This window comes from Macaca mulatta, chromosome 20 (assembly GCF_049350105.2).
Source record: "Macaca mulatta isolate MMU2019108-1 chromosome 20, T2T-MMU8v2.0, whole genome shotgun sequence".
In the NCBI taxonomy this organism is placed as follows: Eukaryota; Metazoa; Chordata; class Mammalia; order Primates; family Cercopithecidae; genus Macaca; species Macaca mulatta.
The window spans coordinates 1231895-1250596 of NC_133425.1; the positions used below are offsets into that span (position 1 = coordinate 1231895).

Sequence of the window (18702 nt, forward strand, 5' to 3'; positions counted from 1 at the left end):
ACACACACACACACACACACGCATATGGCCTTTATGGTTTTAAAGGAGGAAAAGAGAATTTGCCTGGATAACTGTCACCTAGGTATTTTCAGGGGAGATCTAGAATCATCTAAGGGGTTAAGCTGGACTAGCCAATGGGAAAACAAAATGAAGATACCGGGGAGATATTTCCAGAAGAGAAGCATTCCTAATGGGCTAGGCCCTAGTCACATGCAGTTCCCCAGATGTGGCTGGTGTGGCCAAGGTTCCGGCATGTGACGGCTGCCTTCCTGGCACTTCCCGTGCTGTGAGGAGCATCCCCTCCCCAGTGCCAGGACAGTGGTCCTCTCACCCCCTTCAGAGTAAAGGGCCAGCAGTTGGCAGTCTCAGGAAAAGTAGTGAGACAGGAAGGTGAGAAGCATGAAGTGCCACCATCCCAGCCTCCAGTGTCTGGCACAGAATATGACGAGGAACCTCCGTGAATTGGAATCTTCCACATCTCGACACATGTGAGTTTCTGCTAGGTATAATTTGACTTATAAAAACAAAAACATATGACCTTCTTGTATGTAAATCTTGTAGAAGAGTTAATAATTGTAACCTGGATGTTTTACATTGTGAGATGCTATTAAATCAATATCCATCACAAAACTATTGATAATTTTTTAGAATAGCAGAAGAGATCTCATCATATTTAATGCAGTGGATCAACTGTAAGATGCAGGTTAATTCCAGAAAAAGTAAAGCATAAAAAAATCTGTCTTAGAATGGAAAATACAGTAAACTATTTTTAACTAGAATTTAAATGCAACATTTTAGGATATGAAGCCATCAGCTCATTTTGAAAACTACTGGCTCAGATGACCTCAGCGATAGGAAACCTCTAACAGATCACGAATCTAATAATGAGATAATTTTCTGTGTCTTTGCCTGAGAGTCTGTCTGAAAGTGGTGCAGTTTTTACACAAGAGGAATAACGTGTCCCAGACTGAGAACGCTTCACGGGCCACCATTCTGGGCAGTGCTTCAGTGTGGAGTTTTAGCAGTGAGTATTCAGAAACAGTGGAATAATTTGTACTTTTTATAAAAAATATTATCTTGTCTATTTTTCTTTAAATATGCAGCAGAAGCTTACTATTATACAACTAAATTATGTGGGTTCTCTAACTGCCCACTTATTCTACCTTGATTAACATATGGTTTATTTCACCTTGATGTTTTTAAAGACAAGCATGTGCTGTGTGAGGGTTAGAATATGAGCCATAAACAAGGAGGCTTGAGATGGCAGTGCCTCCCCAAAAATGCGGTACCCCAGGACCTGCGCAGGGAACACTGCTTTGAACCTTAACACTTCTGAAATGGCTGGACATCTCTGCATGAGCTGTGTTTACCCACTTGTTCCATCTATTCTTATATTTTACAAGTATTTAGTCAATTCTTGAGCTAGGCCATGTGGTCTACCAAAGGAATAAGATATCTGTTGTTATTATTTTATTTTATTTCAATAGTTTTGGGGAACAGGTGGTTTTAGTTAAATGCTAAAGTTCTTTATTCATGGTTTCTGAGATTTTGGTCCACCCATAGCCCAAGCAGAGTACAATGTACCCAATGTGTAGGGTTTTATCCCTCACCTCCCTCTCACCTTTCCCCCTAAGTCCCCAAAGCCCACTTATCATTCTTAGGCCTTGGAATCATCATCATAGCTTATGTCCCACTTATAAGTAAGAACATACAGTGTGGTTAGGTCAGCAGAGGGCTCCAGGGGACTGGTGGGGCAGGCCAGGACATAAAAGAGGGCCTAGAGCCAGGGTTACCCAGGAGAGGGTGGACCCATTTTGCCAAGCACCCTAACCCTAAAAGCTGTAATCCTTACCCTTAACCCCAACCCTAACCCTAAACCTTAACCCTAACCTTTAACACCTTACCATAACCCCAACCCTAACCCCTAACCATAACCCTAAAACGCTAACGCTAAAACCCTAATCCCTAACACTAAACCCTAATCATAACCCTAAACACAACCCCAACCCTAACCCTAACCCTAACCACAATCCCAACCCCAGCCCCAAGCCTAACCTTAACCCTAACCTCTACCCCCAGCCTTTCTTACCTTTTACATCTGTCCAGCTTCTCCAGTAGAAGCAGGGACGCTTGGTTCCCAGGTGTGCACCACTGCATCTGGCACAGGACTCCGTATCAGTCCCCAAACAAGCACCTGAATGCTCACAGGGCAGCCATGCAGTGGAAGCCCAGGGTGTATTCTCACCTCCAGAACCAGCGCCCAGCACCTGCATCAGGCTGATCAGGGATGAAGTGAGCTGTGGCACCCAAGGTCTTCGTAAGACCAAGGCCACATTGTGCCTCCTATCACGGAGCGAGACGCAGCAGCCTTCAAAGTCAGGGGCCCTTCCCTGATGACACTCCAAGCACAAAGTACTGGACTTTCACACAATGAGGCTGCACACATTATTCTGTTTAAATCCCCACCTAAGCCACTGGGAGAAATGGTGATAGAGGGACCCTCGTGTTGCCCTGTGGTATACATGCTCTGGGTTCATACGACTGCAAGCCATTTACAAGAAACTCAAGCTGAAACGCTACTTGTTTCCAACTTCTTGTTTGCAGAGGATTTACAATTTACACCCCAAAAGAGACAGCCACAGAGCACACTACTTCTCCTCTGAAGTCGCTCTGAGGGCCTCCGCATCAGTCCTAGAACTGGAAGATTGGTGGACAAGAACTGGGATGTTGATGGGGCACTGGATACTTGCTGGACACCAACCTCCTCTCACCTAACCTTACAGACGGCCCAGATCTCACCTGCCTGAATCAGACATTTTAACACACACAGCTCTCAACAGCAGGACTTACAGACACAAAACTCCAAGGTAAAGGATTGTCTCAACTCCTTGGTGTCTCAATGAACTAAAACACTGCCTAGCACAGGTGCACCATCAACCTTATTCACTAAATAAACCTCTGTATATTTTATTCATCTTTGATTGTGGAAATGATATAATGAACAAAATGATGTTTTATAAATTGGACTAAAGACCTTTGAGGTGTCTTCACAGGATCCTATCTGGTGGACCCCCAAATCTGCCAACACAGAGAAGTCATTCGTAAACACGTGCAGGGCAGAGGCCAGACAAAATCACCTCTCTCAGCCTCAAAGTGGCCTGGCAGTCACAGGAACGGCCATGTGGGGTCTGGCCTGTAGGAGGAAGTCAGGCTTTTGGTTTGAGGCACCCTACTGCACCACAAAACCAAGTTCTGCCTAACAAAGAAAAAACAGCCCACTCACTCTCCCTAATATCCCAGGTGGTAATCTAAGAGCAATATCTGCTTGACACCCCTCCTGCTCCGCCCTCCACATCCAAGCTATCACCAAGGCCCTGGCAATCCTACCTCCTAAATGTCTCTCAAATGCACTTCTCTCTCTTTGGAGTCCAGGCCACCAGTGTGACTTCTGCATGTGTGTAGCCGCCTCCTCGCAGGATCTAAACATGCAAATCTAGTCATAGGCTCTGTGAAAAGAAAATCTTGGGGCCCCAAGATTACTAAGCTAAAGGGAAAAGTCAAGCTGGGAACGGCTCAAGGCAAACCTGCCTCTCATTCTATTCCAAATCACCTATCTCCTCACTAAGATAGGTGCACATCCGATCGCCTCCTTTGGAGAGACTAACCAGAAACTCAAAACAACGCAACATTTGTCTCTCACCTACCTGTGACCTTGGAAGCCCCCTCCCTGCTTCCAGTTGTCCCCACCTTTCTGGATGGAAGCAAGGTACTTCTGACATGTACTGACTGATGTCTCATGTCTCCCTAAAACCAAGCTGTGCCCTGACCACCTTAGGCACTTGTCGTCAGGATCTCCTGAGCCTGTCACGGGTGCACGTCCTCAACCTTGGCAAATAAACTTTCTAAACTGACTGAGATCATCTCAGATAATCGGGGTTCACAAGTCCATGTATGTGGATGTCCCCTGGGGTAGTGCCCCTCCTCCACTGAGCTCATTCCAGTCCTCCTTGTGCGTTTTCTTCAGAAGAAATTTCACAGCTACTTGGTCCACACCTGTCGGCCCTACAGGAATGCTGTTCTCCACAGGCACATGGGCGGTGTACCAGCTGGGCTGTGTGGAGAGGACCAGGCTCCTCTCCTAATTCCCGCTCAGTTAAAAACAAAGGTCGAGAAGTGAAGAAATTTGCTAACCCTAACCCTAACACCAACCCCAACCCCAAACTGAACCCTAACCCAGCCCTAACCCCAACCCCAACCCTAAACCCAACCCCAACCCCAACTCTAACCCTAAACCCTAACCATAACTCTAAACCCAAACCCCTAACCCCTAACCCTAACCCTACCCCACCCCAACCCTACCCTAACGCTAACCTAACCCTAACCCTCACCCTCACCCTGCCCCTGCCCCGACCCTAGCCCTGCCCATAGCCCTAGCCCTAGCCCTAACCCTAACCCTAGCCCGAGCGTGAACCCCAGCCCTAACCCGAACCCTAGCGTTAGCCCAAACCCGAACCCGAACCCAAACCCAAACCCTAACCCGACCCCGATCCCCACCCTGACCCTAACCCAAACCCTTAACCCAAACCCTTAACCCAAACCCTAACCCTAACCCAAACCCAAACCCGGACCCGGACCCGAACCCGAACCCAGCCCTAACCCCAACCCTAACCCTAACCCTAGCCCTAGCCCTAACCCTAACCCTGACCCTGACCCTGACCCCCAATCCTGACCCTGACCCCCGACCCTGACCCGAACCCGAACCCCGACCCTTAACCCAAACCCGAACCCGAACCTGACCCTGGCCCTAAGAGGCATAGCTAAGGCTTCCTCTTGGGGTCAGGAGTCCGAGACTAGCCTGGCCTACATGGCAAAACCCAGTCTCTACTAAAAATACAAAAATTTGCCAGGCATGGTGGCACATGCCTGTAATCTCAGTTACTCCGGAGGCTAAGGCAGGGGAATCACTTGAACTTGGGAGGCAGTGGTTGCAGTGAGCCGAGATCACGCCACTGCACTCCAGCTTGGGCAACAAGAGCAAAACTCCGTCTCAAAAAAAAAAAGAAAAAAAACCATAGTATCTCAGCCGGGCGCAGTGGCTCATACCTGTAATCCCAGCACTTTGGGAGCCCAAGGCGAGTGGATCATGAGGTCAGAGTTCAAGACCTGCCTGGCCAATATGGTGAAACCCCGTCACTACTAAAAATACAAAAATTAGCTGAGTGTGGTGGCATGCGCCTGTAGTCCCAGTTGCTTGGGAGGCTGAGGCAGGAGAATCCCTTGAACCCGGGAGGCAGAGGCTGCAGTGAGCCGCATTCATGCCACTGCACTCCAGCCTTGGCGACAGAGCAAGACTCTGTCTCAAATAAATAAATAAATATATATATATATATATATATATATATATATATATATATATAAATAGTATCTTATACATTTAAGCAACCCTAGGAAGCAAATCAGGGAAGGTTCAAAAAAAATGAATAAGGGAGTAAGTATAGGAATAAAGAAAGAAATTGAAATCTCAGTGATTAGTATTTTCATAGCCTGTTCAAATCTAAGTATGTAGTCAATTCTGGGATCACTGTGATTTGGGGTTTGCTTTCTACCACTTAAGCTATTTAAAACACTGAGGGCCGGGCGCGGTGGCTCAAGCCTGTAATCCCAGCACTTTGGGAGGCCGAGACGGGCGGATCACGAGGTCAGGAGATCGAGAGACGATCCCGGCTAACACGGTGAAACCCCGTCTCTACTAAAAAAAAATACAAAAAAATAGCCGGGCGAGGTGGCGGGCGCCTGTAGTCCCAGCTACTCGGGAGGCTGAGGCAGGAGAATGGCGTAAACCTGGGAGGCGGATCTTGCAGTGAGCTGAGATCCAGCCACTGCACTCCAGCCTGGGTGACAGAGCAAGACTCCGTCTCAAAAAAAAAAAAAAAAAAAAAAAAAACACTGAGAACGCAATATTAGAACTTTCAATTGAATGAAATACTCAGAATTGTGATTAAAATAAATAATAAATTACACAAGTTTACAAGTAACAGTTAAATGTTTAGGGTTAAGTTTTGCAAACAGTACAAATGTTTAAGAGTGTTGATTGGGAGTAAGGGAATGTCAACTGCCAATAAATATGGAAGATGAAAGAACAGGACTTTAAACAGAGCATATTTACTTATGGGTCTCTGTCTCCTCCCCACACAGAAAAACTCCCAGACATTCATGACTTCATCCACTCTGACTGGCAGATAGATCACATTTCCTGACCCCCCAGCTCTTCACCTCAAAAGGTTTATCTTTCCACCACACCAGCAAAAACCCTCAGGACACACGATTCATACTGCCAGCTAAGCATCTACGCCAAGGGACAAGGTAAGCACACGCTAAGGCAGCTGGGCCATCCTGGCCCTAATCCCTCCAGCGGTGTCCACACTGAGCATTGCAGCACTTGTAGAAGGTGGTCATCGGCTCATCTGCAGAGCGGGTCTGAAGCTGCATGAAGTAAGCACGAGGATGTTCGCATTTGGGACACGGCTCTGGCAATGAGAAAAAAGAAGTGACCCACATTAAAAGAAACATGATGCTCATGACTGTTAAAAGTAGGTATTACTTAATATGTGCGAGGCGAAAGCGGGCGGATCATCTGAGGTCAGGAGTTCAAGACCATCCTGGCCAACATGGTGAAACCCCGTCTCTACCAAAAATATAAAATTAGCCGGGCACGGTGGCAGGCGCCTTTAATCCCAGCTGCCTGGGACGCTGAGACAGGAGAATCGCTTGAACCTGGAAGGCAGAGATTGCAGCGAGCTGAGATTGTGCCACTGTACTCCAGCCTGGCGACTAAGTGAGACTCCGTATCAAAAAAAAAAAAAAAAAAAAAAGTAGGTATTATTTAATGTCTTTTTTTTTTTTTTTTTTTTTTTGAGATGAAATCTCACACTGTCACCCAGGCTGGAGGGCAATGGGGTGATCTCGGCTCACTGCAACCTCTGCCTTTCGGGTTCATGCAATTCTCCTTGCCTCAGCCTCCCAAGTAGATGGGATTAAAGGTGCCCGTCACCGCACTCGGCTAATTTTTTTGTATTTTTAGTAGAGACGGGTTTTCATTATGTTGGCCAGGCTGGTCTGGAACTCCTGAACTTTTGATCTGCCCACCTCAGCCTCCCAAGGTGCTGGGATTACAGGCGTGAGCCACCGTGCCCAGCCTACTTAATATCTTTAAATATGGTAAAGAACCTCCCTGCTCATTTGATGCCCCTTGACAAGGGTAGGTCTACAAACAGCGATGTCATTCCTACTACACTCTAACACTAAGGGAATCTGAGAGACCTGTGACTCACAAACGCCGCTCCTCCCCTCCCTGATTCCCACGGTTCTTCTCAAGTCCAGCTGAAGGCTGGTTGGAAACATAACATGGAAGGTGACTGCTCTGGTGTATTTTGTGCTGCTGTAACAAAATGCCTAAGACTAAGTCACGGTTAGACAGTAGAAGAGTTTTGAAGTAAATGCTGCGAAAAGTCTGCATTGTTAAGAATTGAGCATTAAGGGCGATTCTGGTGTGGACTCAAAAGAAGAGAAAAGGCTGGGTATGGTGGCTCATGCCTGTAATCCCAGAACTTTGGGAGGCTGAGGTCAGGAGTTCAAGACCAGCCTAGCCAAGATGGTGAAACCCCGTCTCTATCAAAACTACAAAAATTAGCCAGACGCAGTAGCAGGTGCCTGTAATCCCAGCTACTAGGGAGGATGAGCAGGAGAATCGCTTGAACCCAGGCAGCAGAGATTGCGTCACTACACGCCAGCCTGGGTGAAAGAGACTCTGTCTCAAAAAAAAAAAAAAAAGGCCAGGCACGGTGGCTCACGCCTGTAATCCCAGCACTTTGGTAAGCCGAGGCCAGCAGATCACCTGAGGCTGGGAGTTCGTGACCAGACTGACCAACATGGAGAAACCCCGTCTCTACTAAAAATACAAAATTAGCCAGGCGTGGTGCCACATGCCTGTAATCCCAGCTACTTGGGAGGCTGAGGCAGGAGAATCGTTTGAACCTGGGATGTGGAGGTCACGGTGAGCCGAGATCGCGCCACTGCACTCCAGCCTGGGCAACAAGACTGAAACTCAGTCCCAGCCCAAAAAAAAAGAATAAAAAGTAGACTGGGCATAGTGGCTCACACCTGTAATTCCATTAATTTGGGGGCTGAGGCAGGAGGATTGCTTGACCCAAGGAGTTCAAGACCAGCCTGGGCAACATGGCAAGATCTAGTCTCTACAAATAATAATAATAATTTTTTTTTTTTTTTTTTGAGACGGAGTCTTGCTCTGTCGCCCAAGCTGGAGTGCAGTGGCCGGATCTCAGCTCACTGCAGCTCCGCCTTCCGGGTTCCCGCCATTCTCCTGCCTCAGCCTCCCGAGTAGCTGGGACTACAGGCGCCCGCCACCTCGCCCGGCTAGTTTTTTGTATTTTTTAGTAGAGATGGGGTTTCACCGTGTTAGCCAGGATGGTCTCGATCTCCTGACCTCGTGATCCACCCATCTCGGCCTCCCAAAGTGCTGGGATTACAGGCTTGAGCCACCGTGCCCGGCCAATAATAATTATTAATTATTATTAGCTGGATATGGTGGCAAGCACCTACGGTCTCAGCTACTCAGGAGGCTGAGGTCGGAGGAATGCTTGAGACTGGGTGGTGGAGGCTGCAGTGAGCCATGATCGCACCACTAGAACTTGGGCACCAGAGCAAGACCCTGTCTCAAAAAACAAAAAAAACAAAAAAGTGGATTTAGGAGAGAAAACCAAGGGTATGGTCAAGGGACCATGTGATACAGAGATGAGTACGGACAGAAGGAAGCCAGATGCTATTCGTCAAGCAATGGGAGGATGACCTCTTCAAGGCATTTTGGAGATCTTGGGGTGGGATGAAGGGATGCCATGCCCATCACAGGCCCAGAGTGGTTTCGAGGGACCTCAGGGTTTCCTATAGCTCCCCTGGCTCTCTGCTCCCTGTATTCCAGGGCACCATTACTAAGCCAGACCCTACCAGACACCAAACCTGCTGGTGATTTGTACAAGGACTTCTCAACCTCCAGAATTGTGAGCAATAAATTTCTGTTCTTTATAAATTACCCGGTATGTGGTATTCTGTTATAGCAGTGCAAATAAAGATAGTGATTTATGGGCTGAGTGCGGTGGCTCATGCCTGTAATCCCAGCACTTTGGGAGGCCGAGGCAGGCGGGATCACGAGGTCAGGAGATCGAGACCATCCTGGCCAATATGGTGAAACCTGTCTCTATTAAAAATACAAAAAATTAGCCGGGCATGGTGGTGAGCATCTGTAATCCCAGCTACCTGGGAGCCTCGGGCAAGAGAATTGTTTGAACCCAGGAGGTGGACATTGCAGTGAGCCGAGATCACGCCATTGCACTCCAGCCTGGGTGACAAAGCAAGACTCAGTCAAAAAAAAAAAAAAAAAAAAAAAAGAGAGAGAAGTACATATTTCCCTTCAAAGCGATTTCACTTTGAGAAACTTATTCCACACCTGATAGAAATGGCTTCAAACACTCTAACACTATTTCTGACATTAGGTACTTAATCTTTTTTTTTTTTTTTTTTTTGAGACGGAGTCTCGCTCTGCCGCCCAGGCTGGAGTGCAGTGGCCGGATCTCAGCTCACTGCAAGCTCCGCCTCCCGGGTTCACGCCATTCTCCTGCCTCAGCCTCCCCAGTAGCTGGGACTACAGGCGCCCGCCACCTCACCCGGCTAGTTTTTTGTATTTTTTTAGTAGAGACGGGGTTTCACCGTGTTAGCCAGGATGGTCTCGATCTCCTGACCTCGTGATCCGCCCGCCTCGGCCTCCCAAAGTGCTGGGATTACAGGCTTGAGCCACCGCGCCCGGCCTTAATCTTTTTTTTTTAAGACAGTCTTGCTCAAGCTGGAGTGCAGTGGCACGGTCTCGGCTCACTGCAACCTCTGCCTTCTGGTTCAAGCAATTCTCCTGCCTCAACCTCCCAAGTAGCTGGGATTACAGGCATGGACCACCACACCCAGCTACTTTTTGTATTTTTAAAAGAAACAGGGTTTCACCATGTTGGCCAGGATGGTCTTGATGTCTTGACCTCATGATCCACCCGCACTGGCCTCCCAAAGTGCTGAGATTATAGGTGTGAGCCACCGCGCTGGCCACTAACTTTTTCACATAGCAGATTAGATTTCTATGTTCTTCTTTTTTTTTTTTTTTTGACAGTTTCCCTCTTGTTGCCCAAGCTGGAGTGCAATGACGCAATCTCGGCTCACTGCAACCTCTGCTTCCCGGGTTCAAGTGATTCACCTGTGCCAGCCTCCCGAGTAGCTGGCATTACCAGTGCCCGCCACCACACCTGCCTAATTTTTTGTATTTTTAGTAGAAACGGGGTTTCTTCATGTTAGCCAGGCTGCTTTCAAACTCCTGACCTCAGGTGATCCGCCCGCACTGGCCTCCCAAAGTGCTGGGATTGCAGGTGTGAGCCACCGCACCCGGCCTATATGTTCTTCTATCGGGGGAAAAACACAGTACTAACCATCAGTTCTCTCTCTCCTCTCAATACAACTTATATTTAGGGCCTTCCCCTTTCTTCTGCTGGTCACATCTATCTCTATCAGACATGCAATACACATTTATTTTACCCAATCTGCAGTTTAATGCTCATGCTCATTGGTATTAACTTCTAGAAATCTATATGAGCACAGTGTATTAGTCCGTTCTCACACTGATATGAATACCTGAGACTGGGTAATTTACATAGAAAAAAGCGGTTTCGTTTGTTGGTTTGTTTGTTTGTTTTGAGACAGACTCTCACTCTTGTCATCAAGGCTGGAGCACAATAGTGCGATCTCAGCTCACTGCAACCTCTGCCTCCCGGGTTCAAGCAATTCTCGTGCCTCAGCCCCCTGAGCAGCTGGGTCTACAGGCTCGCACCACCACGACCGACTAATTATTTTATTTTTAGCAGAGACAGGGTTTCGCCATGTGGGCCAGGCTGGTCTGGAACTCCTGACCTCAAGTGATTTGCCAACCTTGGCCTCCCAAACTGCTGGGATTACAGGCGTGAGCCACCGCGCCCAGCCAAGAAAAGGGGTCTAAATTTACTCACAGTTCTGTGTGGTTGCGGATGCCTCAGGAAACCTACAATCATGGAGGAAGGTTCCTCTTCACACAGGCAGCAAAAGACAGAATGAGTGTGAGCAGGGGAAATGCCAAACGCTCATAAAACAATCAGATCTTGTGAGAACAGCACGGGGGGGGGGGGGGGGGGGGGGGGGACCACTCCCATGACTCAATTCCTTCCCAGTGAGCCCCTCCCAGGACACCTGGGGATTACAAGAACCATAATTCAAGATGTTTGGGTGGTGGCCGGGCACGGTGGCTCAAGCCTGTAATCCCAGCACTTTGGGAGGCCGAGACGGGTGGATCACAAGGTCAGGAGATCGAGACCATCCTGGCGAACACGGTGAAACCCCATCTCTACTAAAAAATACAAAAAACTAGCCGGGCGAAGTGGCGGCGCCTGTAGTCCCAGCTACTCGGGAGGCTGAGGCAGGAGAATGGCGTAAACCCGGGAGGCGGAGCTTGCAGTGAGCTGAGATCCGGCCACTGCACTCCAGCCTGGACGACAGAGCCAGACTCAGTCTCAAAAAAAAAAATAAATAAAAAGATGTTTGGGTGAAGACACAGCCAAACCATATCAAACAGAAAGAACATACTTTTTTCCTTAGATTCTTATTTTTATTAATCTACTCATCATTGCCATTATCAAAGCTATCACCTGCTCACTGCCTCTTATATACCAAGCACGATATAACTCACTTTATGCTCTCACGATCTACGAATATGGATTAGCCCCAGAGAAGTCAAGAGACCCAAGGAAGGTCCTACCACAGTACAAGGGCCTGAGGATCTAACATGGGCCTGTATGACTCCAAGGCTTGTACAAATATTGCTTGTGTAACAGATTACTAAACAGTAACAAATACTAATAAATTATTCAAAAACCATTTCTATTTTTAGAAACCTACATCATTTATATGACATCACAGACTCTGCCATGCAGTGGCATCAACAGCCTCATAATTATCCAGTTTAGCAACAGAAACAGTGTTCCCTCTTACCTGCAGTAGAGTCAACATTCTCCCAGGCATCTGCTCCACCAAGCACATCATCCACTTCTTTCAGTTTTGGGTACTTCCGATTTGTTACCTAACAAAAACAACACTTCAGACTCCAGGTAACTGCATAGCGCAAACCTGGGCTGCCAAACCTCGAATTTCAGGATTATATAAGAGTTCACTCTTCCCACAGTTTCCAACTCCAAACTCCCACAACACAGTACAAAATGTAGTAGCATGCAAACATTAAGACTGAGGTAGCACCAACATATTCTAACTTCTAAAAATAAAGGTATTCTGGCCAGACGTCGTGGCTCATGCCTGTAATCCCAGCACTTTGGGAGACCAAGGCAAGTGGATCACCTGAGGTCAGGAGTTCGAGACCAGTCTGGTCACCGTGGTGAAACCCCGTCTTTACCAAAAATACAAAAATTAGCTGGGGGGTGGTGGCAGGAGCCTGTAATCCCAGCTACTCAGGAAGCTAAGGCAGAAGAATTGTTTGAACCCGGGAGGCAGAGGTGGCAGTGAGCCGAGATTGCACCATTGCACTCCAGCCTGGGAAGCAAAGCCAGACTGTGTCTCAAAAAAAAAAAAAAAAAGCTGGGCACGGTGGCTCACGCCTGTAATCCCAGCACTTTGGGAGGCCAAGGCAGGCGGATCACAAGGTCAGGACATCGAGACCATCCTGGCTAATACACGGGGAAAGCCTGTCCACTAAAAACACAAAAAAATTGGCCAGGCGTGGTGGCTCACACCTGTAATCCCAGCACTTTGGGAGGCCAAGGCGGGCGGATCACAAGGTCAGGAGATTGAGACCATCCTGGCTAACACGGTGAAACCCTGTCTCTACTAAAAATATTAAAAATTAGCCGGGGGTGGTGGTGGGCGCCTATAGTCCCAGCTACTAGGGAGGCTGAGGCAGGAGAATGGTGTGAACACGGGAGGCGAAGCTTGCAGTGAACCGAGATGGCACCACTGTACTCCAGCCTGGGCGACAGAGGGAGACTCCGTCTCAAAAAAAAAAAAAAAAGTAAAAGTATTCTAAAAAGTAAAAAGAAAATATGTATTATCAAAGGAAAACAACAAGTTATAATAAAGCATGCATCATCTGCTTACTGAACACCTACTATATTCTAGGTTTCATTTTAGTTGTTCAGAATATAACATAGAAGGGAACAAAACGGAAAAACTCTGCCCTCCTAGACCTTAGGTCCTACTTTTTTTTTCTTTTTTTTGAAACGGAGTTTCACTCTTGTTGCCCAGGCTGGAGTGCAGTGGCGCGATCTTGGCTCACTGAAACCTCCGCCGCCCAAGTTCAAGCGATTCTCCTGCCTCGGTCTCCCGAATAGCTGGGATTACAGGCGCCTGCCACCATGCCCGGCTAATTTTTGTATTTTTAGTAGAGATGGGGTTTCATCATGTCAGTCAGGCTGGTCTCGAACTCCTAACCTCAAGTGATACACCCGCCTCGGCCTCCGAAAGTGCTGAGATTAGAGGCGTGAGCCACGGCGCCCGGCCAGGTCCTACTATTAATAAACAAAGCACACGATACATTACGTAATGTATTCGAAGGTAACAAGCCCTGTGGAAACAATTACAAAGGGAAGGAGGATACATTGGACGGAGGGGCTGCAATTTAAAATACGGTAAAGACAAGACCAATGAGTAAGGTGGCTATCTAGGGGAAGAGCGAAGTTAGTAACAGTAAGTGCAAAGGCCCTGCGAGCGCCATGTGCACCATGAGAGATCGTCCAGGAGGCTGGTGTTGATGGGGCAAAGGGCAATAGGACTTGAAATCGGAGAAGCAAGTCGGGGAGGGGGTCAGTGTCTGAACATGGTAGGCCCTGGAAGAATTCCGGCTTTTCGTCTGCACGAGCTGGGGAACGGCCGAAGGTTTCTGCGCACAGCACGGACCTACGTGCCTCAGCTTTAAGGGAATCGCCGTGGCCGCTGCTGTGAACGCAGAGGAGGGCGCAAGCGTGGGAGCAGGAACCCAAGGAGGCGGGAAACGGTGGGGCTTTCTGAGTGTGCTGGAGCCCACAGAAAGAGCCCACAGATCTGCTGCAGACCGGAAGGGGGAGCGAGAAAGAGCGGACAGAGGCAGACGCCGGGGCTGGCGGCGATGGCGCCGCAGTCGGAGGAAGGGGAAGGCCTGCGAGAGGCGCCCGCGGCCCAGCGCCGGCCTTCGGGTCCCACCTTGCGGGTGATGTTGTGCACGTAGGGGCACGTGTTGCAGGCGAAGCGGTGGCAGCGTTGTCCCTCCTCCACGATCAGCCCGTTCCCGCAGCCGGGGCAGAATAGCAGCATGGTCTCGAACCCCGCAGGCGCCAACCACCGGCAGCTCACACTGCCGCTCAGCGCCGACGCGCGGCCCGCCTCGAGCTTACATTGGTCCTGGCGGCCGCCTCGCCCCGCCCACCAACCAATAGACAGGGCGATTCTGCGCTCCCAGCCCTGCTGCTGGCTGTCTCGCACTTGTCATTGGTCACTGCAGCCGCCCCACCCCTCGGCGCACCAATGGCTGGGCGGCCTCGCTGGGACCGGCCGCAGTTCCTGCGCGTGCGCGCTTGGCCTCCCTAGTGCGTATGGAAGTGCCGGCAGAGACCGGCTGAGAGGTGCGGCCCTGGAGGAGATGGAGGCCGCGGGTGGGTCCGAGGCGCAAGAGGAAGATGAGGACGAAGAAGAGGCGCTGCCGCACTCCGAGGCCATGGACGTGTTCCAGGAGGGTCTGGCTATGGTGGTGCAGGACCCGCTGCTCTGCGATCTGCCGATCCAGGTGTGTGCTGGCGGGGGCCAGCGGGGCGGGAGTCGTTCCCCGGGGGCCGGGCGTCCGGGCGCGCGCAGCCTCTGAAGGTGCTGGTGGGAGGCTGCGGCCCAAGGCTGAGGAAGGCGCCTCTGGGCGTAAACAAGGGTCTTTACCTTGGCCAGGCACACTCGCCTGCGGCGCGAAGTTTAAAGAGGAACCAAAAACCTCATTAGTGAGTGACATTAAATGAAATTTTAATGTAATTGTATTTAGGGGGCTGGGGGGACAGGGTCTTGCTCTGTCGCCCAGGCTGGAGTGCAGTGGCGCGATCTTGGCTCACTGCAGCCTGCACCTCCTGAGCTCAAGCCATCCTCCCACCTCAGCCTCCAGAGTAATTGGGACCACAGATGCGCGCCACCACACCCGGCTAATTTTTAAATTTTTTGTACAGAGGGAGTCCCACTATGTTGCCCAGGCTGGTGTCAAACTCCTGGGCTCAGGCGATTCTCCTACCTCAGCCTCCCAAAAAGCTGGGATTATAGGTGTGAGCCACCCACTCGGCCTGTAATAGCTTTAAAAGTCAAAGGTGATGAAAAAAAAAAAAAAAACCCTACGATAAACGAAAAAACTTAGTTCCATTTGCCTCAAGCGTCAATATGCTTTGGCACGATACTTTTTATTTATTTGAGACTGAGTCTTGATTTGTCGCCAGGCTGGAGTGTAGTGGTGCGATCTTGGGTCACTGCAACCTCCCACTCCCGGGTTCACTACAGGAACGCGGCACAACGCCCGGCTAATTTTTTGTATTTTAGTGGAGACGGGGTTTCACCATGTTGGCCAGGATGGTCTCGATCTCCTGATCTAGTGATCCGCTGGCCTCGGCCTCCCAAGTGCTGGGATTACAGGCGTGAACCACCACACCCGGCCAGTTTTAAATGTTTTATATTTTGCTCATCATGGATATTTTAATTGCCTTGTATTTCTTAAATGTTGTATTAAAATATTTGTTATTACCGTTTTTTGTGTACACCTGCCTTACTCAGTCCTGGGCCCTGGCCTGGGTCCTGATGATCAGGGATACTCAGGGTGAACTGACAGGCCCCCACCCACCCCTGGGGACGGATCCTCATGTGCGTTTATTCTCTTGCCTGTTTTTTAACACCTCTTTCCCCCAGAGACTCTGTCCACTTTGGACATTAAAATGTGAGTGGAACATGAGATTGGGGCTCTGATGAATTGGGAAACCCTAACATATATGCAAGTACCCTTCCTTGCCCTTCGTAAAATGGAGCACCACTTTTTGGCCACTGTCAGCTTGTTCTTTGTTGTTGTAAAGACAGCCAGGGTTCCCACTTCTGCCCTTGGTCTTTTCTAGGTTACTTTGGAAGAAGTCAACTCCCAAATAGCCCTAGAATACGGCCAGGCAATGACGGTCCGAGTGTGCAAGATGGATGGAGAAGTAATGCGTAAGTGTGCCCTCCTCCCTTCAGGTTATGTGGTCCAGGCTTTCACAGCAGCAAAATGTAACAGTGCTGGTCAGCCTGCTCCGCAACTCACAGGCCATGCCCAGGGGTACTGGGGCAACCACAAACCTGCCCTGTGCACAGAGCTTCCGGGTTCCTTTCCTGCCATCGGAGGCTATGGCTTTGGGTTCTCACTGTGGATCTTCTCCCATCTGTGTCCGTGGTTGCAGCTGTGGTGGTAGTGCAGAGTGCCACCGTCCTGGACCTGAAGAAGGCCATCCAGAGATACGTGCAGCTCAAGCAGGAGCGTGAAGGGGGCATTCAGCACATCAGCTGGTAAGTGGAACGACAATCCCTTCATTATAGCCCTTCCTGGGGCTAGTGCTGTTCTTGGCACTGTCACCAGGCACCACCTGGAAACAGCTCTCAACTCTGCATGAGTACAGCACCACTGAAGTGATGAGCTCCCCGTCACAAGAGTTCAGACAGTGCAGGTCCTTCTGTGCCTGGGACTCCTGCCTCGGCCATCCCTAACATACTGCTTTCATCGCCATCACCCCATCCAAGCTGCTGGATATCCTCACTTGGGGACCCCGTCGGGCATTTCCAGTGTGTGTGGAAGTGGCCTCCCTAGTTATGGATGGTACACCTGTAGTGGCTACCATCCCCTTCTCACCTGGGTGCTGGCAGCCCTCGCTCTCCTATTGGATCAACTGTCCTGTTCACTGAGTCTCAACACTGTCACCTATTGCATTAGCAAGGTGTGTTTGTCCAAGCCGCCCCATACAGGCCTCTGAGAACAGAGCCTCCGTGCAGCCGCCTCAGAGCCAATTTGCACATTGTACAGAACAGCCCAGGTAGGGAGGACAGCTGCCCCAGGTCCCATAGGGCTGAATGCCTCAAGCCCACGCCATGCACAGCCACTCAGCTCACCATGCTCAGAGCGTGTGGTTTACCTGCGTTCCCCTCTTGCAGGTCTTATGTGTGGAGGACGTACCATCTGACCTCTGCCGGAGAGAAACTCACAGAAGATAAAAAGAAGCTCCGAGAGTAAGTGCCGGCCACATCTTGAGCTGTAGGGGACAGCTGTTCTGTTGACCCCTAGTCCCCCGTGCTCTGCCAGAGGGCTGCGGCTCACTCTCTGGAGGTAACACCCTCCTCCAAGGAGCTTCCTTGGGGCCCTCCCCACTAGGAGAATGGCAGGCAGAGGGCACTGGAGGGGCCTTGCTGCTTCCCACCAGTGGCAGCTTAGGGCTACACAGTGCCGGGAGGGAGGAAATCAGAGTGGGCATGGAAGCGAAAGGCTATGACTATCTGACACTCAGTTCCCTGCCCCAGGGACTTGTGAGTCAGAGTGCTTCTGGGTCTGTGAGAGGATGGCCACTACCACTTCCTGGCCTTCCCAGAGGCCACATGCCTCCCCTCTGTTGTTTCTTCGTGGCCCCCCACAAGCCTAAGGAGGGGAGTCACAGATGTGTCCTTCTGTAGGGCAGGTGCTTTAGGCCTTTCCTTCTTTTTCAGTTATGGCATCCGGAATCGAGATGAGGTTTCCTTCATCAAAAAGCTGAGGCAAAAGTGAGCCTCCAGACAGGACAACTCTCTTGATCACTGGTGGCTGAGCTTTTTCCCAGCAGGATCAGATCCTCGAGTCATTGTGCCTCTTTCACACAAAGGCACCCAACAGGAACTGTCAGCATGAACCTGGGGGCCCTCAGGACTAGGACAGGGTGAGCCAGTGCTCCCTTCTTTCATGTACTTGGCCTGAGACTGACCTCTCCTTGGGTCCAAAGACCCTGGTCACATGGCAGAGCCACAGCCTGGCCCTGTGTATAAAATAAACCTGTGTGCTTCTAAAAGTCAAAAGCCACAGTACCCTGGGTAGCAAAGACTGAGGTTGCCCCATCACAGAGGTGAGTTAAGGGGAGAGAATTGGTACACGTGAGTCCTATAGTCCAAGATGTCACACCACCAAAGCCTTGTGGCCACACCACTCCCCAAACCACACAACTGTGTTACCATCATCTCCACAGCAAGGAGGAAATAAAAGCAGAGTGGCTTTAGGGTCTGCGTCCTGGAGCTCACAGTGGCAGGTGGCAGCGAGCACAGCACGGCTATGTGTGGGCCCTCCAGCGTCAGCCTTTAGGGTTCGCCTGTAGCAGTGCCTTCAGCAGATTCAGTGGACAGGGAGGTAGTGCAGGGTGGAAATTGGAGCTGCTGAGGGTAGGGGCGGGGTGTTTCCCAGCACGTGGGGAGGGTGTGACAGCACATCCCTAGGTCCTTGTCCCAGCGTCGGCTACCAGGCACTCTAAGGAGAAAGAGCAAGGTGCACGTGCCCGGCTGAAGGATTTCACTGGGAAGCAAAAGAGCCTG

At 50.0% G+C, this 18702-nt stretch overlaps 2 protein-coding genes across 2 annotated transcripts; one reads left to right on the top strand and one right to left on the bottom strand.

The window, feature by feature from the left end:
• Positions 1–6024: 6024 nt before the first annotated feature.
• Positions 6025–14482, bottom strand: POLR3K (RNA polymerase III subunit K). Its single transcript, XM_002802344.4, has 3 exons — positions 14320–14482; positions 12127–12214; positions 6025–6527 (listed from the first exon to the last, which is right to left on the bottom strand). The coding sequence occupies exons 1-3, from the start codon at positions 14428–14430 to the stop codon at positions 6400–6402; spliced, it is 327 nt and encodes a 108-aa protein (XP_002802390.4). The 5' UTR covers positions 14431–14482; the 3' UTR covers positions 6025–6399.
• A 210-nt stretch (positions 14483–14692) lies between these two features.
• SNRNP25 (small nuclear ribonucleoprotein U11/U12 subunit 25) lies at positions 14693–18392 on the top strand. Its single transcript, XM_001082002.5, has 5 exons — positions 14693–14899; positions 16245–16335; positions 16563–16668; positions 17308–17382; positions 17854–18392. The coding sequence occupies exons 1-5, from the start codon at positions 14756–14758 to the stop codon at positions 17909–17911; spliced, it is 474 nt and encodes a 157-aa protein (XP_001082002.3). The 5' UTR covers positions 14693–14755; the 3' UTR covers positions 17912–18392.
• The last annotated feature ends 310 nt before the right edge of the window (positions 18393–18702 follow it).